This window comes from Esox lucius, chromosome 22 (assembly GCF_011004845.1).
Source record: "Esox lucius isolate fEsoLuc1 chromosome 22, fEsoLuc1.pri, whole genome shotgun sequence".
Classification (NCBI taxonomy): domain Eukaryota; kingdom Metazoa; phylum Chordata; class Actinopteri; order Esociformes; family Esocidae; genus Esox; species Esox lucius.
In genome coordinates this window covers 14,944,511-14,967,464 of record NC_047590.1, presented here as the reverse complement: position 1 = coordinate 14,967,464, position 22,954 = coordinate 14,944,511, and the positions used below count along the sequence as shown (strand labels likewise).

The 22,954-nt window shown below is 45.9% G+C and overlaps 2 protein-coding genes across 4 annotated transcripts; both read right to left on the bottom strand.

Annotated features, from left to right (window-relative positions):
* Positions 1 to 39: 39 nt before the first annotated feature.
* LOC105023172 (indian hedgehog B protein) lies at positions 40 to 8,660 on the bottom strand. Its single transcript, XM_010892151.4, has 3 exons — positions 7,589 to 8,660; positions 4,463 to 4,724; positions 40 to 2,280 (listed from the first exon to the last, which is right to left on the bottom strand). Exons 1-3 carry the CDS (start codon positions 7,886 to 7,888, stop codon positions 1,559 to 1,561), a joined length of 1,284 nt encoding a protein of 427 aa, XP_010890453.1. The 5' UTR covers positions 7,889 to 8,660; the 3' UTR covers positions 40 to 1,558.
* Positions 8,661 to 9,225: 565 nt separating this feature from the next.
* On the bottom strand, positions 9,226 to 22,894 carry nhej1 (nonhomologous end-joining factor 1). Of its 3 annotated transcripts, none has more exons than XM_010892149.4 (8): positions 22,843 to 22,894; positions 21,794 to 22,023; positions 21,360 to 21,593; positions 21,100 to 21,238; positions 20,729 to 20,787; positions 11,329 to 11,527; positions 9,656 to 9,750; positions 9,226 to 9,569 (listed from the first exon to the last, which is right to left on the bottom strand). In XM_010892149.4, exons 2-8 carry the CDS (start codon positions 21,974 to 21,976, stop codon positions 9,486 to 9,488), a joined length of 993 nt encoding a protein of 330 aa, XP_010890451.2. In that variant the 5' UTR covers positions 21,977 to 22,023; positions 22,843 to 22,894; the 3' UTR covers positions 9,226 to 9,485. The 3 variants fall into 3 exon arrangements, with proteins under 3 accessions (XP_010890451.2, XP_010890450.2, XP_010890452.2); XM_010892148.4 differs by having other exon boundaries at positions 22,802 to 22,879; XM_010892150.4 differs by lacking the exon at positions 22,843 to 22,894 and adding an exon at positions 22,488 to 22,718.
* Between the last annotated feature and the right edge of the window lie 60 nt (positions 22,895 to 22,954).

The window sequence follows — 22,954 nt, the reverse complement described above, 5'->3', positions numbered from 1 at the left end:
AACTTTTCACATTGTATTATTATATTTTTTTCTATAAATCTTGGTTTAAATGGTAACACCTGTTCAGTGTGGTTAAATGGACCTCGGTTAATCAAGTGGAGTACTCTATTATTACACATAATCCGTGCTGTTTCATTTTTTCGTCAGTAGATGGCAGTAAAAGAAAGCAGCATGAGGAAGGCATGGGCAAAGATTGAACACAAATCAGCATTAAAGGCCATTATAAATGCTTCATACGTTTTCATGGCTTGATATGTGTCAAAAGTCAATGATAAACAATGCAATACTTTAAAGCAGTGGTCCCCAACCTGTTTTAGGAACTGAACCAATTCGACCATGGAGTTTAATTCTGCCCAGGGTGGGCTACCCCTGAAGTAGACCCTCATTATCAGTAAGCATATGGTCTCATTAGTTTGTCCATGTTCCCCCTGGTTTGTGGATCACTGTTTTAGTGGGTGGAAAGGTTTCATCCCCCATGGTGTCCCACTGAGGCGGTTGCAATTGGCCAGCCCTGTCCATGTTTTTTGGGGGTTTAATAATTTGAAATGGTTTCCTTGTCTCCTCTCCTTGTGGTGGAAAGGTTGTCTGAACGCCAGGGAGTGCATTCCCTCCGGCGAGTAGTGATTTCAATATAATTGAGCGAGCAGCTCAGTGGAATTTCAAAAAACCTGGAAGGGCTTCATATGTGATTCAGAGGACACATATCTCTACATCAACTGTCCAGGGTCTGCTACAAGTTACTTTCGATGAAGCTGGGGCTAAATCACAAAACTGGGTAGAAAAACAGGGTAAAAACAATAAGGAATGTCAAATGGAAAAACTTTTTTTCTACATTCCAAAAAGAGTCAGATGAGGACCTGTTAACAACAACCACAAGCATTTCCATAATATTTAATTTCCAAAAATAAATCTTTAAATATCTCATTATACATAATATTAAAATCATAAACATTTTTGACATCTCTCTTTAATAAAATACAGTAAACGTTTTCTAAAAATATCATAGATATGCTCTATTCATGTAGCCTACACTTTTGTTCAATTGCTAAGTTGTGGCATGGCCATGTTATGGAAATCGTACTATGAAGCAATCAACAAGATCACAAAAGAAAATGCTTTTCTTCATAATGGTAGCTTGATTTCAATGAGACACTGCCAAATATTAAATAAAACAAATGTTCTCCTTCAGGGTTCATGGTTATTCTAATAGACATAACAAGGTCCACCTGTGGACATTGCCTTTGGTTTACGTTCAGTGTGGGCACAATGTTTTACTATTGTGGAAAAGAAAGCACATAGCGTTGTCTATCTGAACATGTTACAGATCTGTTCATGTCTATTGTTTCTTGACTTGAACTCCATAGAAAGGTGAATGGTCAGCTACTGGGCCCAACCCCTTTTTATGAGACTCCTCCCCTTTCCTCAGTGTGCTAGACTCAAGTCCAAGGTTAAAGTAAGGTTCAATGGGTAACCAGTCCAGTAGTTTACCTGGTCTGTACAACTCCCAAACAAGTACTTTCTCTCCAGTGTCTCCTGGCATTCTTCTCCCTCTTAATTCTCACCTCCCTGGATCAGTCAGTCCCCAGGGGTGGAAGTGTTCAGAGTCCAGCAGTAGACTGCCTATCCAGTACAGCAACTGGGAGTACCAGTGAACCCCAGTGTCTCCAAAATGGCTTCCAGCAAAGCCAGTCCAATGGTACAGCAGGCGCAAGGGGGCGAAGGCCCAGTGAGCCAGGCCGTGCCCGTCCACCACCGCATAGCACGACGCCACCACACCGTTCACCGCCAACGTCCCGTGGCGGGTGAGGGGGGCATACACTCCTACGTCCTCATGCACACTCACCCGGGAGATGCGTGAGAAACGCCCCGCGCCTTTCATCGACTCCTCACCCTGTCTGACCCCCTCACTGGCCACTGTCGTCAGCACGCACTGTCCCAGCCTCGCGTCGCTGGCGTATATCGTCCTCATACTACCAGGAGTCGGCTCCGCCCCTTCCGAGCAGTTTCCCTCAGATACAAACAGCAGGTGAGCGGCGGTGAGTGGCAGGGTAGCCCCGCTTTCTGTCCTGATGGAATAGAACTGCTTCCGCGTCGCGGGGTCACGATCAAGGAAGGTGAGAACCTCACTGTAAACTAGCGCTCCACTGCCGTCGCTTGCCGACGAGGCAAGAACTCGCTCACCCGGCCGCACGTCCCGGATCAACCTTTTACTCCCGTCTTCTAGGGTCACCCACGCCCCTCCCGGAAAACACCCCCCTGACTTAGCCGCAACAGAGTGCTCTGAGAGAGAGAAAGACAGGGAGAGAGTGGTTTTCATTGTCACAATGCATTCTGTGCAGTTAAACACATGGCAGATCTATTCCGGCCTTCAACTAAATATTTGCGTCTCTATTTCCTTCCACTCCAAATGTAAGAGAAAATAACAAAAGTTGGCTGACGGATTAAAGCTTCTTATCTTTGTGTGTGTGTGTGTGTGTGTGTGTGTGTGTGCATATGCCTGCATCTGTGTGTATGAGCTTCATTCCATCAGTGTGTGCACGTTTGTGTGTCAAGGTGCTGGACTTGAAGTGGTATGTGGGGACTGCCTCAAGTCTATCTACAGCAGCACAAATATTTGGGCAAGATGGGAACCGCTGCCAGGGCCCAGAATTCCAAAGGTTTTCTATGAAGATTTCTCGGATAGGATTAAATCCCAAGAAATATAATGAATAGAACACACAAATCATTGATATAATGGAGACTCACATTGTATTTATGACATGTTTATGCATTTAAATCTGTTCAATATCCAAAACTAGGCCCAGGTCATAAGTTCACCATTAGGGAAATGTTCTGGTAACTAATATGTGGACCAAGACTCCAACTACTGCACCATCTGAACCCTCCTTTAGCTTTATTCTCAGGTTCTCCACCAAAACTCTCTCAGTCTCTCAATTCTGGCACATGCCTTATGGTCCATTGAAGAGCTCCACAATGCCAAGGGATGTGCTTTAAACTAATATCCCCTATTGGCCAATGATCAAAATCGGTACACTTTAAAGAGAATAGGGTGCCAACTGAGATGCAGTCATACACTTGGTTAGTCTTTCTACTATAAAGGTTTCAGAGAGCCATCTTTAAACATTCACCTTTCTGGTCCTGAATTTAGTTGGGGTCTGGATGTCTGTATTGGTAGCGCCCTCTTGTGGGCTTTTTCCTACTGATGTGTGCTGGGTCCCACCGCAGGCAGTTTCTCATACAATGGCGTTTTAGGGAATCATTGATATGATGTCAATAGTGGTAGCAGATGAGACTTCTTCGTCTACGACGAGATATCTTTATTAAGTGGTATTCCCCCTTTTTTACAGTTAGTGTTTTCAGGTGAGAAATAAGGTGCCCGGTGCAGTCCTCCGATCAAGCCGAGGACTGATGACTCGCAACCCGATCTGGGTAAGAAGGGAAGAGTCAAAGGGAAAAGAAAGTGAGGACAGCGGGAGAGAACGGAAAAGAGAATGTCACGCGCCACTCAAAATTTCAAGAGGAAGAGAATTTGGTCCGTCTCTGCTCTGCAGTGTTCTATTCTAGTTACACTTTCCCTACCAACAAACTCAACAACACTATAGCTAATTCTTAGCTATAATAATAATTACACCTTAGTTTCTGTTGCCATATTAATGAAGTTACATAAATGGGAAGATAAATGGTAGATGCTCTATCAAGCAAGCGACCCACCACACAAAGTAAACTCAAAACAATGCTGAGCCCAAACATTGCTGCCGCGTAGCATGCCAGTAAGATAATATAAAAATGCCTAAATCGTTGTAAGTGACAATACAAAAGCTGGTGTGAGTTTGAATTAGGCGACGGCATAAAGTAACTAGCTAATTCTCCCTTGAAGTCAATCACAAAACCAAATGAAAGCTTTTAGCAACAACGGACAGGACAGAGACAGGTCAAAACGAAGTTGCAGTGAGAAAAGTGTTAGAAAAGATTAGCAAAGTAGCTTAATCACCCAAAGCGGCTGTATGTCTCCCATTAGTTGTGACATAAAAAGCAGGCATCCATTTCCTTTCATCTCAAGTGACGAAGTGGCTTCAGAAGGACATCTTCAACTGGTTCAGTGTTTTACCGAATGTGGAGTGATGCTTTCCCTTTAGATCTGTGTCCAGAATGCTGATGTCCAGTTAAGGTGAAGGCTGCCCAAAACCCCTCCAAAACCATTCACTTTGTAAAATCCTTATCCGTGTTTTAACTTATCGCGTGCCAAGAAAGAGTGAGAGTTGCATTTATTTATTATTTGTTTATTTATTTGCGTTAGTGGGAGTAAAGTGAAACATACATCCATGCACAATGTGTAATCACAGGTTGAACATTCACCCTCACCCCGCCCCCCAGTCCCTCTCTGGTGTATTACGGATTGTTTGACTCTCCTCTTTAAAACCCTCTCAGCCTCCCCTCCTTCTTCCCCCTTTCCGCTTCTCACCTGACTTGACGCTGCAGTGCACGTGGGCCTTGGACTCGTAGTAGACCCAATCGAAGCCAGCCTCCACCGCGAGTCTAGCCAACATTGCGTACTTGTTGCGGTCGCGGTCAGAGGTTGTGATGTCGACCGCCCGTCCCTCGTAGTGCAGCGACTCCTCCGAATGGTGTCCGTCCTCGTCCCAGCCCTCGGTGACCCGCAGGCGCACCCCCGGCCATAGGTTCATTACAGAGATGGCTAGTGAGTTTAGCTTGTCCTTGCAGCGCTGCCCGAAAGGAGACGACGGATGAACAGGAAAGAAGATGAGAGAGAAGAGTGTTAGAGTTTGTATACGCCAGTGACATCCGAAGTGCGACACTAAACGGCTGACATGAACGACACGCCCATCCCACGTTTATTAAACAGCTCTTGCTAGTCTTTCCTCAGTTTATGCCCCCTTCCCCACCTCCAGCTCCAAATACATTTTGGCCTGAAAATACGTCTTTAAACTGATTTTGCTCACTGGGCAAGGTCCCCCAGGTTTGTCAATTAAGCCCCACCACATAACCCCTACTGGGAAGATGCCACCCCCAAATACACACACACACACACACACACACACACAGTCCCATAAGCTCCTGTTTGCTCTCTGTGGCAATGGGGAGGCTAAAAGTCTAGGGATGGAATAAAGGGGGGAGAGGCAGATTAGGTTGGGTTGTGGTGAGGTCAGGGTGTGTATTGGGATTAGGTGGGGTAAGTTTATTTGGAAGGACTATAGTGGGAGACATGGTTAGGAACAGCACACAAACGTTGTTCTCCCCAAACTGGGGTCTGGTGAGGGTGAGCAAACAGAGGTTGAGAGGGCTTATTGAGGACCCTGAGAATTCTGACAGGACAGCCAGGCGCGAGCACGCACGCAGGCCTTGGCGATCGCATAAGGACCAATTTTTCATCCTTTTGGTCACCATCTAATCCCCCGTAGCAGACATGGCCCTTATTTGCTAGGAGAATTGAGAAAGCAGACCATAGATCGTTGACATGGATACAGTGGCATGTTGTGACAGTGTGACACAGCTTCTGTGGACCGAAAAGGTGTGTCGGGGGACAAGTTTTCCCAAGTGGGCAAAATACACAGGACTTTACTGTTTCACCATACATTTCACCATACTGTTTCACCATACATTTGGGCTGAAGGTTGTATATGCTTCAGTTCATTCTAGTATGTGCAGTGAATTTGATTCAGTTCAAGTTCAAATTGCTTACACATAAACAGAATAATTGATTTGACATCTCAAAGAACCAATTTGAAATATTTCAGTTGTCAAATTAATGAGACTCACGTTTTACTTGATTTGGTTTGAATGGTTTTGAAGTTCTACTAACTTTTAGTTCTTAATTAAATTATTTATTATTCATTTTTAATTCTGAATAATTTGGCTATGGCCAGATAAAATGATTCAGATTTGACCCCAGTTCTGATTTTACAAGCATGGTAGGCCAACTGCGCCACTAAACTCTAAGTAAATTGGTGGTGGCCTATAGGCTACAATAATATTTTTTTACTCTGAGCCTTTTAAGCGCTGCATTTGGATAGGCTATTAGTTTGACCAATGCCGTATTTCAAAACTATGAGTGGTGTTCTAATTTATTTTTCCATGTTGGTCCTAAGTTTCTGAGGATAAGAATAGCTTATTGCGGAGTGGCAATAGATGCCTTTTCACAGAGTGGTGTGGATTTTAACATCTATTTTTTTTCTCTGCGGTCGCGGACATGAACTGGAGTCCATAAATCAGACGATGAATTTTGTTGGTTTAACTTTCAAGGTACCGATCGACGGAGTTTCTGTAGGAGCGGTTTCGCACTAACCACGGGCTACACAAACATTCGACGCGGAGTTGACAACACGCGCCTGTGCACACCTATGGCTTCGGCCGCTGAACAGTCACGTCTGTATGAGCGCTCCAGTGCCACTCCGGGCAGGCAAGCCACCACCACTGAATCAAAAATAAGAGGCAAAAAATGTGTACAATTAAGGCTTAAATGCATGTGAAGTGGACTATTTTTGCACGTTTGTGCTACAAAAACAAACAGAAAATAACACAAAATGGTAAAAGACAAACAGGAGGTTGTCTCCAGTGGCTGGTGGTGGCGGTTGTGCTTGGAGCTCATAAATTGTGCGCGACTCGAGTTAAACGCGGAGCGGTATGTGTGTACACGAGTGTATGCATGCGCGTGTTTGGAGCAAGGTGACAGCTAAAGACTGAGAAAGATTGGGCACTCTTATTACCACGTGGGGCTGCGGGTCATAAACGCTCGCTCTTTTAGAGGACGCCCGCGGTCATAAGAGGCCGATATAAATACTTTATTCCTAGGGAATTGGAGTCAAATAAATCCCCTTTCGGAACCACATCAATGACCCTGTCGTAAAAATTCTGACAGTCCAACAGGCGACCGTTAACTCTGGCCAGTCAGGCTAAAACTAACGGTAAACATTTGTACACGCGCCGAGTCAGGCTCTGACCAAATAGGACGATGGGGTGTTTCCCCCCCAAAATGAGGTAAATACAGAGGACATAGTGTTTTAATTACATGCTACCAACTTTTCCGTACATTTATAGAAGGGGTTGCGTTATACAGTGTTTGCTGCCGTTGATGCCCTGTTTTACGCACGCACCAGCCACAGTTTAAATGAACTCCAAATATATGATGCGACGCTTTTTCAACACTGGACATAACAGGAAGGAACCAACCATTCGAACAGTATTTGGAAACACCAGTCCTATTTTATGCATGTCCCAGATAATCTGAATAGGCAGACTGGCCAACCTCTCATAAACCAATAACATTGTCACCCTCTTTATAGGTCCCTTTGAAACAGCACGCTCTTTGGATTGTGTGACTGGAGCGCGCAGTGAACTCATTGTAATCAGTGCCGTGTTCTGCGCAGGGCCAGGAAACCAAAGTCAATAACACCGCATCGATAAGACTGGTCCATGGGTATAAAGGCTGAGCAAAGTGCAAGAAGAAGACTATAGTCAGCTATCCAAACTCACGTAAAAGAACGTGTCCCAAATGGAGATATTATGTTTCACATGGTTATGAACATTCAATCCCAGTGAGCCCTAACCAATCTATTCAGAGTATGCTTACCTGTGTCATCATCCGGTCTGCCCCTGTGTTCTCTTCATCTTTGAATATGATGTCAGGGTTGTAGTTCGGAGTGAGCTCTTTGAAGCGCTCGGAGTTCCGGGTAATTTTCCCTTCATATCGACCGCTCGCGCCTAGTGTCTTCTCGGCTACATTGGGACTAAACTGCTTGTAGGCAAGAGGCGCAAGCTTTCTCGATGACCGCCTCTTCCCATATCCCCGTCCCGGCCCGCAGCCCTCGCTGACCGGCGAGAGAATCACTGCGCAACCGACGAGGCACGTCACGAGCCAGGGGAGCAGCATTCCACCACGCCGGCGGACACCCCGGCTGGAGGTGACAGAAAAATGTCACTGATAGATTCAAAACACCTCCTCCCCCTGGTCGCTGCTTATCTCCCCACGCGGGGTACTCGAGGGGGAGGAGGACTGGACAGTTACGAATTAATCACCGAGTCCACAAAATTCGCCATATCCCGGCGCGCAGACAATGCGCTACTGGAGACGTCGTATAGCGCCGGCGTCTTTTGGAACCTCGGATAAGATCCCCCTATAATGAAGTGCTGGTGCTTTGAGCTGCTTCTTTCACCGCGAAGCTCTCATCTCACAGTCCAAGCGGAGACAAGCGCATAAATAGGGAAAGATCCGTTTATCTTGGCAGACAGGTTCAAAGCTGTTCCAGCTGTGAAAAACGGCCCCGGTGCTCAGACTGACTGGGATTTTGGGTAGGCGTAGCGGTCAAAGGGTGTCCCCACCGCGTTTTTCTGCAACTACACTTGGCTCTTAATGTGTCCCCTGTAGCGCGAGACTCTCAGCTCAACTGGAAATTGAAGAGATCCGAAAGATCAGATGCGTGGAGACCGCGCCCTGCCAGTCCTGCCCTCTGTCTTTTCAGTGTACCTCTCCTCCCTCTCCTCATTTGCCAAGCATTTTAATTTAATGTTCACAGACTTCGCTCTCCCTTCTCCCAGCTTAACGCCAGTGTTGAGCTTATACTGAAAGGCTAAACAAACACCAGCCTGAACGTCGGTCTAGACCCGCGAACACGCTCACTGTCCTTTGGACCCGTGCGACTATCTTGAACTCAAAATGTGTTGTAACACACGACACACACAGGGTCGAGAGAACGGGCGCAGGTACACGCACACACCCCCAGACAGACGGGCGCTCTTTGGCCCTTGGAATATGGTTCAGAAGATTAGAGATGAATTGCCCTTGGTAAAAAACGGGTGAACCTCCTTTAGCCCACCACGAAATCTGTCCCAAATGTAATTAACATCTAATCGATAAAATGTGCGTTTTAACTTTATCGGAATTATTATAGATCCATTTCACAAAATGGTCTAAATAGCGTTGTAAAAAAGCCAACAGGTAGACCAATGATTGAAGTGGACTTCAATAGCATTCCTAAGATTCTACACCCTTTGAGTCAATATTTCACTCCCCCTCAACAGAAATAATCAATTACCCAAAAATAAATAATCAGTTGGCATTTCCAATGTATTCCTACTAGTGCAACAGATTAATTCACTTTCACTCACAATTATACACGGAAATTCACAACTTAATAATTCCCATCGATTACAAATAGGGTAAGAACACTGTCATTAATCCACATTCATATATTGATAAGAAGCATTACATTCATTCACACACTGATTCATTTATTAATAAAAAAATAAAACGCATATCCATTAAATACACTATTAACAATTGCATACCTCAAAAAAAAATTGTCTTTTTTTTAAAGACATCCAGGTAGATGACTGCTTAAAATAGGTCATATGTAGTGGGGAGTGTTCATATGTTTCTTCCCAAAATAACCCCTCCTTCTAGACTGCTTTTGACCAGAGCGTACTAGTACCAAAATTCAGACAGTGTCTGTATTGTCCTGGTTTTAGAGTCATCCAAAGATTCCCTTAGCTTTTTTCTTCTTGGGTCGTGCTGTGTGCCGATCGGAAGCAGAAGCAGGAATTGGACGTTTCGTCTGTAGAGAGGGGACCAGATGTGTTAGAAAAGGGTAAATCCCATTGAATTCATAGGATATCGGGACACTTGATTAGCTGACCAGACCTGTTCTTCACTGGACCTCTCAGTGTCTGTCAATCCATCTTGGTCACCAGGTCTAATCCGGCCCAGTTGACCCGGCCCATGATTTACACTGTCCCCTGTAAGGAACCAAATGAGCCATTAATTAACCCTGCTACATACAGTACAGTCTATAAGTATTTGGAAAATTACTTTTTTGTTTTGACTCCAGTACTCCAGCACTTTGAATTTGAAATGATACAGTGGCAAAGGGATTAAAATACAGAGCCCCCCCCCCCCCCCCCCCCCCCCAATGGTACCGGAAATGTAACTTAGAAATAACAGCACATTTAAGGGGACCAAACAAATTGGGACAATTGGCTTCACAGCTGTGAGTTATTAGAGAGGTGTGTTTGTTCACATCATATGTGCATGCACAAGGGGGCCGCCGATATCTAGTATTGATTGTAGGTTTTGCATTTGCAGTTGATTGCTGGTGTCTGCCAACAAGAGGACCAAAGTAGTTTCAACGCAAGTCAAGATGGCCATTATGAGTAAAATAAATCAGAAAATATTGAACAGGCACATAGCAATACATTAGGCGTGCCAAAATCAACTGGTTTTACATTAAGAAGAAAGCGCTGGTTAGCTCAGCAATGTTAAATTACCAAATTGTAACTTGGTAAATTACCAATGACTGATTTACCAATTGCCAAGGCAGTCACCCTGAATCAAACTGAAAAACAAACTTGGTAGAGCATGATGTCTATCGGTTGCAGACTTGGGGCAGTCATCGAATGCAACAGATTGCAAAAGTACTAAATATGAAAATCTGTCCAATTACTTCTGGCCCCTAAAATCGGGGTGGGGTGAATGTACAAAAAACAAATAATGTAAATACCTTTAAATGAAAGCTGCCAGTATGCACTTTAACCTAAGTGCTGGAGTACAGCACCAAAACAACAAAAACCTGTGTCCCTGTCCATAAAGTACATATGCACTGCACTATATACCAATTAACAGTATAACGGGGGAAAAAATGGACACTGTTTTATTGCTGAGCAGAGCCCAACTGGGCTGAGCTGTGCAGGGCCGACGTGACTATGCATCCTACGTAAAGCTGAAACAAATGTATCAATGTTTACAAAAAAACATGTATCCAACTGCTTGAGCTACTCAAACTTTCTCACGCCTGTTGCTCAGATAAAAAAAAAAAAAAAAGCACAGCTACTAAGGGAATGTGTGTTTGATTAGTTTGGGTATTTCATGAGTGTTTAGCTAGCTTGAAACGTACAGTCCCTCATTGTGTTGCACCCTCTCACGTGTCCTCTTTGTGTGTGTGTGGTTTGTGTACGAGTGAGAGAGAAAGATGGAAATTGTGTATGAAATGGTATGAAAAACATTAAAATCTGATGCCTTGGTAATGCAGGTGATTCAATTATGACATTATTTTAGTTGTCAACTGCGCACAAGGTTCAACCGAAATATAACACCCAACCAGTCTGAATTGGATCGGTCGGGAACGCTGCCACTTTGGGCACCGGGGGGGGAAAAAGTGGGGTTTGTGACAGATTCTTCACATTGCCGGATCAGAAATTGGATCAAGCAACCTTTCAGTTACTGCTTTAGGCTGAGCTATCTGTTGCCTTATAGGCATATGTTGCAGAGATTCCTCGGGCAGGAATAAAAACATCATATGATCAATAGAAAATCTAGACCTGTGGACTGGGATTTGCTGGGGGCGTGGCTAAGCTCTTGGTCCTGTTTGGTTGACTCGTCCTCTTTGGGGGCGTGTCTCTCGGAGATCTTGCGCTCGCGAGCGTTTGTGTTGCTGTAGCGGGTCACGGCCGAGTAGAGCTCCTGCATCTCGGAGTTGAACCCAAGACAGTCCTGTCCCGCACATACCTGTGGTATAGCCTGAGACACACAGACAGACAGACAGATGGACAGAAAGAACGACAGAGAAAGAAAGATACAGACAGAGGAGAAAAGCGGGAAAAAGATAGAAAAATCATGGATAATAATAATGTCAGAAGATTCCAATGATATACATTATTTATCAGGTCAAATATGTTCCGGCACACTTTACACATTTCTTTCATTTGTAACCTGAGCAAACGCTATCAGCAAGAGAGTTGTAAAGAGGAAAACAAATGACATTAGAGGTGGAGAGAACGAATGATAAGAGACAAGGAAGGAAAAGCTATGACCTTGTGTGTCTAAACCTGCCTCCCTCTGTCTGTCTGACTGTCTGTCAAGGGTCTAACCAAAGCACTGTTACTGGCACCAAAGAGCAAGACATAAACAGGAACAACACTATGGGAGACAGGAAGCAGGAGGGGAGCTCAGCATGACGCAATGTTTTGGAACGTTCAGGTAGTTATATGCTTTGTAGAACACGCACGCCTCTCTGAAGTGGAGAATGAGAGTTCAGAGGAGCTCTATGTCAGGGCATTTCTATCTGCATTTGTCTACTGAATGCGGCCCTGTTGCAACATGGCACCTCACTGTCGTGTGCGCCCGTCCGGAACTACTCCAAGTCAAGACAGATAAGAACAGAAAAAATTCCTACAACTTATGCGTACGCACGACAAACACAAACACACACACACACACACACACACACACACACGTGTCAAAAAAATAATAATAAAACACATACACGTACACCAACTTTTTTCAAAGCCACAACCAACCACAAGTCAAGACAGATAAGAACATACGAAACTCATATGCGTCGGCACGGAACACACATACACACACTATTCATTCTACTTTTTTTTTGCTCTCCTTTTTTCCGTCAAACGGAGAGGACAAACTCTCAGAATTAGCTCTTCAAATATTGACCGGGAGAAATTGGTGGTCTTGCGCTGCTGTCAGTGAGAGGGGCTACTAAACATACTCGGTCAGGTTTAGAGGTTTGCATTGATTTATTTTTGTTATTTGTTTCCTTAAATATCGTAAAAATAAATGTATGCTCTGGTCGGGGCTTTAGTTCCCCTTTGGGCACAGAGAAACCAATGTGTGTGGAAGACCAGTGGCTCCATAGAAAAGGAGCAAAGCCACTCTCTCTCCTCCTCTCTTTTGCCATCATCCAATTTTATGTTCCGCACCTTCATTTTCAAAAAACAATTTTCATCTCCCCTTACAAGTTTACCCATTTATTTAAGAGATTAAACCAGCTTTAATATATCCTTCTTTTAAACTCTTGTAGGTGAACTCATGATAGTTCATTGTTCAGTGTTCACAGCTTTGGATTCACAGAACTTCTGTGCCTTGTGAAAGGATTCAACCAATTCCAGCTTTGGCACTTTACCGCCTTTATTTGATATACGAAAATGCATTCAGTAAGGATTTCCCCTACTGAAACTTCTCCTGTCTTTGTGGGCTTTCAAAACACAAGGCTATTCCCACTGTAAGGAGCGTGAACTTGTATCACTTGAAGTGTGTGTACTTCCTGTTTTGCCTTAGGAACGTTTTAGGAACGTTTGAGTTATACACCCATACACCTATGTTTGTAATGGTGGAAATAGACAATTGTTTTGACGTTCACAAGCGTTAGCCTACACAGACATGGGATGGCCATTGAGATTCCTGTGGGGACACATTGGAGCACATTGCATTGCGTATTTTGGTGAGTCCATCTACTACCACTGGCAGGGCTCATCCCAGTGACTAAGCCAGCCACAGAAGCCCAGGAATGGAACTTTGACCGAAAAAACGATGTCTAACACTACAAGTAAGTGGAAAAAGAGGTCTGCCATGCAAAAATATGTGCTTTCTACTTTTCTAGTTCAATCTATTGGGCCTGGATCATAAACTGCGAAGTGGCCATAAAGGCAAGATGTTTGTTGAAGTGAAGAACACAGTAAAAAAGGGCCTACTATACCATAGATCAAACAGAATGCAGCGGTTCAATAACCTTTCTCCCTCAGCGAATAATATTATTCTGGAACTTTCCTCTAGCCTTTTCCACACTGTGCGTCTGCTGTCAACAGACCAAAGTCCTTCATTATGGAGAAAGGGGAGGCGGTTCCGCTGAGGTGAGCTCACCTGTGTGCCACACGCCCTATGGCATTGGTGGGGGAAAAACGAAAGGTTGAATGTCCTAAAATTAGGTATGAGAGTTTTTCATTTTATTTCTGTTTTAGTCATGGATGTCTGCTCCACCCCCTTTTGCTTGTGTTAAAAAGGTCAAAAAAACGTCAGTTTCAGGTTTAGTGTTAAATCAGACTGTTAGTGGGCTGCACGCAAATCAGGTCACTTCCGTCACACGCGCCAGCCGCTCAACTCTCACCTCTGACCCCCCTGTATGGTTGGCAGACTGTTGGGCAAGGCTGGGCATACATAACCCTGACTGGCACCAAGCGTTGCCCACATCCTGACCAAATAAAAGAGTTGGGTGAATAAAGACGTCTGCAAACATATGTTGACACCCCTCTATTATTAGTGGGTAAACAGCTCTGGTTTTAACCAGTGTTGTTTTCTGTGATAGCACGCAGTCTCTGACTGCCCGCATAGGGGGCAACGATACCAACCGACCAACCTCCATGTTTGCTCGCCTCCAGGTGTTTACCCGAACTTCCTATTCCTGCCGCATCACTTCCTGTCGCCCCTGGCAAACTGCTGGTGCCCTCAATTAAATTCCAAACTAAGCCCTTAGCAAGTCATTCTTAATCCACTGTCGAAAACATGATTCGTTAACAGGTTTAGACAGTGAAATGCTAACTTACCCAGGACCTGGGGGCCCAAAAGGGTGCACATTTTAGTTTTGCCCTACACACCTAATTTCCCTAGTCAAGCAATCATCCAACTTTCGTTTCGTCGAATCAGCTGTTCCTAACCCACACACCCTCCACACACCCTCGATCAGGACCGGATAATCAGAGCATTACGGTAATAGCGTCATATTGCCGTGGAAAGGAATGGGAATGTTTCCACCTATAGTCCTTCTACAGATGAAGCAAGAAGGTAGGTGGTAGTGACTGGTTAAATGGACAACTGGATTGGACAGAATGGTCCTTCCGCTTCTTTCACAGTGGTGACAAACAGACACACTAAAATATGTGCACACGCAAAGGAAGCCAGGAATACAGACGCTTCAATGCACTCTCATGCCAGGCTGGCGCATGGGTAAGGATAAACAAACCGAGGCGGGTGAAGTCCTAATCGTCCATCTAATCGTCCGTCTCTCTCTAAAGCCTCGGAAGAGCTTCACTTTACATCCAGCCATAAATCTGTCTTCACCTCCCAGCCAGCCTCTCTGCTCGCTCCCTCCTCATCTTCCTCCCCACGTTCTAGCCATGCAGCGTGAATGCATTTCCCTTCACTCTGCATTTCTTACTACCGTTATTATCTAAGAAAGTCAAAAGTCATTGAACTAAAAACGGATTTAACAAAAGGCTAGAATTACACCGTCACAATGACCAGATACCCATATACTAAAAAAACAGAATCCTGGACTAAAATCTGGATTTGAGAAACCCACATATAGGTTTTAGGATTAAGGGGTCAAGGCGTCTGGGTTTTTGGAAAGTGGTATCTGTTTGGGGGACTTCTACCCTGAGGGACTGAAGGGGCATGGGTGCCAATCTGAGTAGGGCGTAGTGGAGCCTGTCTACATCATAGAGAGTGTTAGATGCCTCTAGTCATCAAAAGACTATTTTTAAAACGGACATTGTCATTAAAAGCATCCACCGTTTTAATGGAGTCACGGGATTCTGCATTTCAAATCCAGCATTCATTACAACCTGGTCAATCGGATGGGACTTCCCACCTCATTGGTTGATCTTTCCTGATGACCTGGTTGAAGTTTTGTCAAACCGTGTCTTAAGGAAGCATAGGGATGAAGAACTACCCAGGTGACTACAGTGAAAAGGCAAATGCCTTTGAGGGTTACGTCAACACCCTCACAAACTCCATAATTTAATATACCAAGGTGTCCTCTATCCTTCTCCATTGTCTGCATACTGAAAGGGGATTACTGCTGTCACAGCTGAACACACACTCCTCACCAGAGGCCCATCATCTCCAGTGTCGTGTCAGGTCAGAGGAGAAGCCAGGAGACTGAGGAGGTGGCTTCCCCACATCCACCCCTCCCTCTGGGGTCACTGTCTGGAGGAGAGACATCTCACATCACCCCCTCCCTGTGGGTCTGGAGGAGGTGGCATCCCTTCACTCCTAAAGACTGGTACGTGTTATGTAGAAACAGGCCAGAAAGTTGGTCTACTGTTCCTCTACTGAGATTACTTAACACCTGTGAACAGAGGGTCGGCCATTCATCTTTTTATTTTAAGATTGCTACCCATCGACCTTGGTAAAATACACAAAACCTTCCCTCCTTAATAAAAAAAAGAATCTGAAAATAATTTGCTGTTCTGTTTGTTAGAAAGACAGTTAACCTAAATTGCTCCTTGGTCAAAACTGGAAATAAGGATGTGTTGTTAGTCAAAATGACTTGGTAAAAAGTGGTCAGATTACTCAGAAGTAGTTAAAGATGCATTACTTGGCTACAGGCTATAAAAGTGACTCTGTCCGGCCAAAATGGATCCCCAGATATGTTGCACTATGCTATGCATGTGCCAATATGTGCCCGGTGTCTTCAAAACCACTTGCTTTCAAACTCATCCAGTGCGACATACAGAAGCAATTGGGATCAACACTATTGCTCAAGGACCAAACCGATTTTTCACATTGCCAGCTCAGGGCCCTAGCAACACTTCAATTACTGATCAGACGCTCTAACAACTAGACTGTTGTGTGATTCTACACAAATGAAGAGAAGACAAGCTCTAATCAAAGGAAGCTACTGGCAAGTGGGATCAAGGCAGAACATCTCCCCTGGGCAACACAAAGTCCATCCCCTCAGATCCTCTCCATTGAGTCTAGAGGAGGCGGCATGGATGGGAAATGCAAGGAATCGAGGAGAGGTTAACTGAGCCATCGTCATGTCTCCTCTCCTCCTTCCATTCCTCCATCCCGCCCCTTTGCTCGGCTAGCACACAGTTTCCACCGGGCTGTCATCTGCCTGCGGGTCTGTAATTAGGGCTATTGTGGCCTGGCCCAGACTCCTCCAAGCTCTCCCTCGCGCTGCCCTTTCAGCCGGGCCGGCCTGGTTCTGGCCGGCCGAGTGCGGCGTCCCACAAGACATCCCGACGGGGCCCGGCGCTGAACACATCACAGCGGGATCCGGACACGTGACGCGAACGCGGACGGCGCGAACGCCCGCTCCCCCTCAATTTGGGATGGGGCGAGCGAGGAGAGAAGGACGTTGAACAGTGTCCGTATTAGGGAGGGAAGGATAGAAGAGCCAGGATGAAGTTGTCATGATGAACATCTATTTATCGGCCTGGTCATCCAACCAGCAGACAGGAGGTCTGCCCTCTCCCTGGGCCTTTAATTCTCTGACTCTCTCTGGGCCTGTCATAATAGAGGGCCTCAGTCCCGGATTGATGATAGGGGCATTACACGCCTATCAGTTAGGCATGATTATGGAGGCCGGGACAGGAGCCTGGGGCTCTATTACCATCCGAGGCCTGAGTCAAGGCCTCGCCCCCTGGGGTAGCAAGCCCCCTGTAGAGGAAAGCGTAGGCATGACGTTCCCCAAATGCTACGGTTAGCACGAGCATTAGTGAGCGACCAGGGTTCACTGACCGACGGCAGCCTGTGAAACTGTCTTTGAGTGTGTTTGCGCCGGTAACTGACGGAAGGAACTAGCCTGATGAAATGAGACGCCTAGCCACCCCACCCGAAGCCAAACAGCACCTGGGGTTAGTGAGGTCTTCTGACCAGTACACGGGCCTGTTTAATACACAGGACGGTACTTCAGTCTAACCCATGGGGTTGCCAGATGTTGACATTTCTCACTTCTCTGCTGATGCAACCCAAAACAAAGAGCCCACCCACCTGCTGTGCTGATACTTAACATTATCCGTACCAGCAAAGGGCACTGAATTATAAAGCCCTGAAAAGAGCAACCAATCACGTAAACCATTTTCAATACAACAATAAAAAAATCTAACCCCCCCCCCACCAAATAAAACCCTCTCCTCCAGAAAACTACGAAACCATGTTCCTTCATGCTGTTTCAACAAATTGTGTGACTATGAAATCTGTCACACCAGAACTGGTCTGCTAGATCGGGGCCACAGGAGCTGGCCCAGCCAAATACAATTCTGTTGAGTTTATAGGAGCCTCACCCACTCGCCACACAGAGCATGAATTCCTAAGGTGTGTGATAAGGCCCTCTGGCCGCTCCTGTTAATGAGAACCGTCAATTATTTACTACAGGGAAGAGAGAGGAAGAGAGAGGCAGTGAGGGAGAGAAAGAGGCAGGTACATGAGAGAGAGACAGGTACATGAGAGAGAGACAGGTACATGAGAGAGAGACAGGTACATGAGAGAGAGACAGGTAAACAGCAGAATGAGGAAGGTATAAGAGAAAGACAGGGAAAGCAAGCTAGACGCCAACCACAGTTAAGAGCCTGATCACAAATTTCAAAACAGATTCGATCTTGAAACCTGCGGATGGACGCCCATGCTGACCCAGGATTTTGGGTGGGGCAGTGGGCCATAACTGGGCTATAACTTTCCATTCAGCAGTCTCATGTGTCTCCCCACTGACAGAGAACGGTGCCTGTAATCCCAGGGTTGTGGGTTCGATTCCCACGGGGGGCCAGAGCGGGAAACAAAAAGGTGAGTCGTAAATGACGTAAACACGCATGGGTGAGACGGCGAGGGTGGAGGAGAGGCAGGAGGTGCGGGGTGAGGAGCGTGAGGTAGACCACAGGGCCCTTTGCCCCCTTCACTCAGTCACCATGTTGTTCCTCCACTCAGCAGCAAAACCCCAAGGCATGCGTCACTGCCGCTGATTGGTCACCCATGCTCCGGCACGCGCATTATACACACAGATCAAAAGGAACCCTCAGAAGACACACCCTCTCGTCTGAAACCAAAATGATGCGTCACAGCCTGGCCCAGTGTGGACAAACAGACGCACCCGTTGCCAGGCCCAAGTCACAGGCGGTGACAAAACAGCCCAAAAACAGTAAAAGCCCAAATATGGGCACGGATGTGGTCTCGAAGGACAGGACTGTGTTGAATTTTTTTTACCTAGATTCTAATACTACTTCAAATATCTAATTTATTTTCACATAAATTCATACATAGTACTGACCCAGGTATTTGACAATTATATTTGAATTAAGAATACTTTCAGGTATAATTTGGCCAACATTTAAATACTTGTTTGGGCAATCAGACCGACAAGTGTTTTGTCCCGGGTTCAATACCAGGGTTCATGACAGCCGCTCATGACCGGTAGAATGGGCCCCAGGCTAACTTCCTGGTCCAGTGAGCAGTGTAGGAAAAAAAAGTCCCAATCTTTAATTCTCCAGAGCCCTTTTCTAAGTGCTACAATAACACCAGGTTGTAATCACTATTGGGACTTCCAAAAAAGGGAGAAAAGACAGTAACATTTAATTAATAATGTTTTGGTTTTTTAAATGAATTGAACCCAATTTCCGCTCCACCTTACTATAAAAAAGTATCATCTAGATCTAGAAGTCAGGGCACATGTGTGTGTGTTTGTATGTGTGTGTGGCGTCAGTGGCGGGCAAGTCTAATTCCAACCCCCATGTCAATGTTGACCTGTGGTGGGCGGGGTGTTTGTGTGGGTTTGAGTAGGGGGGCTCCAGTGGAAAGCTAGAAAGGTGTCTGGGTTGACTTTTTCTTCTCCTGTCTCTGGTTCACGCCTTTCCAGCCACACCTCCCTCATCCCCCAGTTTTTCAGGAGGCCTACAGTGGAAGAGGATGGCAATAGAAAAACACCAGGACAGGGGGGAGGGGGAGAGCAGAGAGACGGTGCCCCCAAACGGAAATGGGTTCAAACGTTTTTTTGTATTTTTTAATCTTTTAGTTTCCGAGTGTCTCCTTGAACCGGACATTTGGGTGGGGCTTGCACCTTTGGGACTCTCCCATTGGATCCCTTTACGCCGGGCGGGGCGCGATCTAACCCAGCTCAGGTATTTGAAGGGTTTTCAAAATACATCTTGAACCCAGGTGTGTTGACAAACAAACGCTTTTCATTTGCAGGAAAATCGTTCTCCAAAAACAGCCCACGCGTCACTTTAATGGCCAGATGTGTCATTCTAAATGCGTCCGGCCACAAATAAGGGGAACTCATTGAGTTAGTCGCCATCAAAGCAAGGTGGCGTGTTGACAGAGGCGAGAGTAAAGGTGAAAGGGGCAGTATCTAGATCTGAGGGGGCTTGAACAACCACCCACAGACTTACTCAGAGTCCCCAGCAAAGCCCAGTGAGCCGAAGGCTGGAGTCGACGCAGAGCGAAAATGCACAAGACACAGGGAGCGACGGACAGACACAAAGGCACACAGACTCCCAGCAGATGAACAGAGTCTAACCAGATGGGGAAACACAAACAGACGCGCCGTCTCCTATAGATAAATACTACACACACACGCTACGGCCCCCCCCCCCCCCCGTCAGGCCGCGGCCGCCTCCTACGTCTAGAGAGTGTGTGTTGTTCGTCTTGACGCTCCCTGGTGAAATTTTTCCAGACACATTTTATTTTCAGTTTGGACTTCGGTCCGAGGCGGCACGTCGGCGTTAAGTGGAATTTGCCATGGTCAGGAGATGAAGGCGGTTGGGTGTGTGTCTGTGTGCGGTTGTGCACTTTGATTGGCGAGGAGGAAAAGGTCACGTTCCCATACATGCAGTCACTGTCTTTACGGGCAGTCTCTACATTTCCCCAGAGCGGCCTACTGCAGCCTTCTTTAAACCCAGGGAAAGAGTTATTAGACTGGGTGTTGAGTGAGGGAGTGTACGCCTAGCCTTGGTTGAGGAGAGGGGTCTAGACACTGCACATAAGAGGGGCCTCTGGCTGGAGACGGACACAAAGCGAGCGTGGGCCCTTGCCTGCGTTCAGACAAAGACGCACCTCTGCATTTTCCAGGACATTTTGAAACGGCGGCAGTACTGTACGCGCGCGCACGCACAGTCAGGTAGAGGGTCAATGAAACAGCGGCTGAGAAATTCCACATCCTTCTGCCATCCACTCCACCCCACACAGAAACACCGAAATGCACTGAATGAAACTTACTTGTGCCAAGAAAGTCTCCTCGTAGATCTGCTTCTCAAACAACTCTGTCTGCAATCGCTCTGAAAACCACACATCAATAAGAACAGCGGTGCGTTTTGTTTCATTAGTGTGCGCGTCAGCGTGTACACACATTACTACGCTTTGGGTGTGTTTATGAGTGTGTGTGTTGCTGTTTTAGTAAAATCCATGAAAATCATGCAAAATGAGGACACTGACTTGGGTTATGGAAATTAGGATTAGGTTTACACAGTAGTAGATAGGTTTAGGGGTTACAATAGGTTCTGTTTAGAAATAACGGTTGGATAAATGAGGTTGAAAATAAGGTTAGGTTTTAATGTCACTAAATTGCTGTGTGTGTGTGTAGGGCCTACCTCTGCTCAGCACTGCCCCGTTGTCTCTGTAGTCTTGGATCTCCACGTCTTTCCTGGTCAGGAGAGCTCCCATTTGGCCCATCTGCTTCTGCAGTAACCTGCTCATCAACAGCAGGGGGCGCACAAGCTGACTGCACACCTGAAAGCCCACACCGACACAAACGTATTTCTCTCTCTTTTTTTCACATTTAAGCCATTTAGCAGACGCTCCTATCCAGAGCAAGTTACACCAGTGAGTTCATATGAATAATGGATCGTACCAATGCCACAGGAGCTGGGCTGCAGCGGAACTCCCAGTAGAAGGGTACCCCAGCCAGCTCACTCTTCAGCTTCAGGTGGACCTCGCCGCCTGGCCGTGTGAGGGAGAAGTGGGCCGGCGCCACCGCGCCAGCTTCTGACCCTCCACAACCCTGTCCGGAGAGGATAGGGAGAGCTGCCTCGCACAGGCGGGAGAAAAAAGCGTGGACGGGAGCACGCAATCGCCTGTTCAGCTGCTGTAACCGCAGGAGAGCGTACACATATGTTAAGAGTCAACTACAGAAAAAGGGGTGTGTGGGGAGTAGACAGCCACAAGGGAAAAGTGGAACCAAGTGACTGCGTCGGCACCCAGAATCAGGTAGTGCATTTTCATAAAGAACACGGCAGTGACAGTTTTAATTGGTGTATGAGAGTGTGTCTTTGTCCTCGTCCTTGCCTGTGCTCGGTCCTGAATGGCCTCGGTGTCCATCTCCTCCTCCCACACAGAGTGCAGGTCAGTGAGGAGGATGCGGTACGTTGTGTCCCGAAACCAGGTCTTGGCCAGGAGCTGAGACCCACTGATGCACACTGGAAGCCAGGGACACTCCAGCAGAGCCCCATCACCTCCATCTTTCTCCATGTCAGATTACTAACCGCGCCACAGTTAACACGTGGGATGATATAGCCCTGCAATAGTAATAGAAGATTCCGGTTGGAAAATGTATGTTTATTTAATCGTGTCAGTGTCAACTGCCAGTCATGCGATGACCAGTCATATCATAGCAACATCCCTGACAGGTGGCATGGATTCTATCGACCAGTTTAGACTGACTGTGCATTTCAGATCGTTTTTCTTCAATAAATCCTATTTCTTTTCAGATATTTCCAGAGCCAATCTAATGAAAATGCCAATTACTAAGAAAAACATCTTATTTGGGCTGCCTGTGTTAACGCTACCAGTGAGTCGCTAAATCCGACAAGTCTATGGGAGTCACCTCCTAAGAATTCGGGCTAGGACGCAGATCTGTTAAAAGGTATCTGACGCCGCCATCCTTACCGCATAATCACACATCATCTCTATGAACCGACCGCTAGCAGCAACTTTGAGGTTGTAAGGAATCTGTAACGAGGTTGTTTTCAGGAACACTTACTCGCAAATGCCATTTCGGTATTTCTCGCAAGTGACAATATTGTTTTTACCCAGCGCATATTTCAGAGGTGACCGGGCAAACTCATGTCATGCAATCGGAAACAGAAAACTATTTACACAGAAAACTAGCCTTATGCATTGGTCGTGGCATGTTGACATTAACGTCAGCTTGCTTTCACGATACATTTAAAATTACTGCAGGTACTAGCTGAAAGTGAAATCAAGCAATTATCATAATACATATGCATGCAGTACGCAACATATCACAATTGTAACTGCTCATTATAACTATATTTAACCTTTTAGTACAATTACCTTTTTAAAAAACGATGAAAATTAACGATTTATAGGCGTACCTTGGGAACTGTCCTGCTGCGAAATGATTCCTCTGGCTCCATTAAACCAATCTCACTCATAAAAAGTTCCGCCTTTTCGCAATTTTTTATATTATTTCATTTTAATCAAAAA

Excerpts from the sequence above, each read along its gene's own strand:
- LOC105023172 (XM_010892151.4), bottom strand. The coding sequence starts at position 7,888 with ATGCTGCTCCCCTGGCTCGTGACGTGCCTCGTCGGTTGCGCAGTGATT. Across the intron at positions 4,725-7,588 it reads CAGACCGGATGATGACACAG|CGCTGCAAGGACAAGCTAAA; the intron begins GTAAGCATACTC and ends CCTTTCGGGCAG. Across the intron at positions 2,281-4,462 it reads GCACTGCAGCGTCAAGTCAG|AGCACTCTGTTGCGGCTAAG; the intron begins GTGAGAAGCGGA and ends TCTCTCTCTCAG.
- nhej1 (XM_010892149.4), bottom strand. The coding sequence starts at position 21,976 with ATGGAGAAAGATGGAGGTGATGGGGCTCTGCTGGAGTGTCCCTGGCTT. Across the intron at positions 21,594-21,793 it reads CCATTCAGGACCGAGCACAG|CAGCTGAACAGGCGATTGCG; the intron begins GCAAGGACGAGG and ends CTGCGGTTACAG. Across the intron at positions 11,528-20,728 it reads AGGAGACTTTCTTGGCACAA|GCTATACCACAGGTATGTGC; the intron begins GTAAGTTTCATT and ends TGTGTGTCTCAG.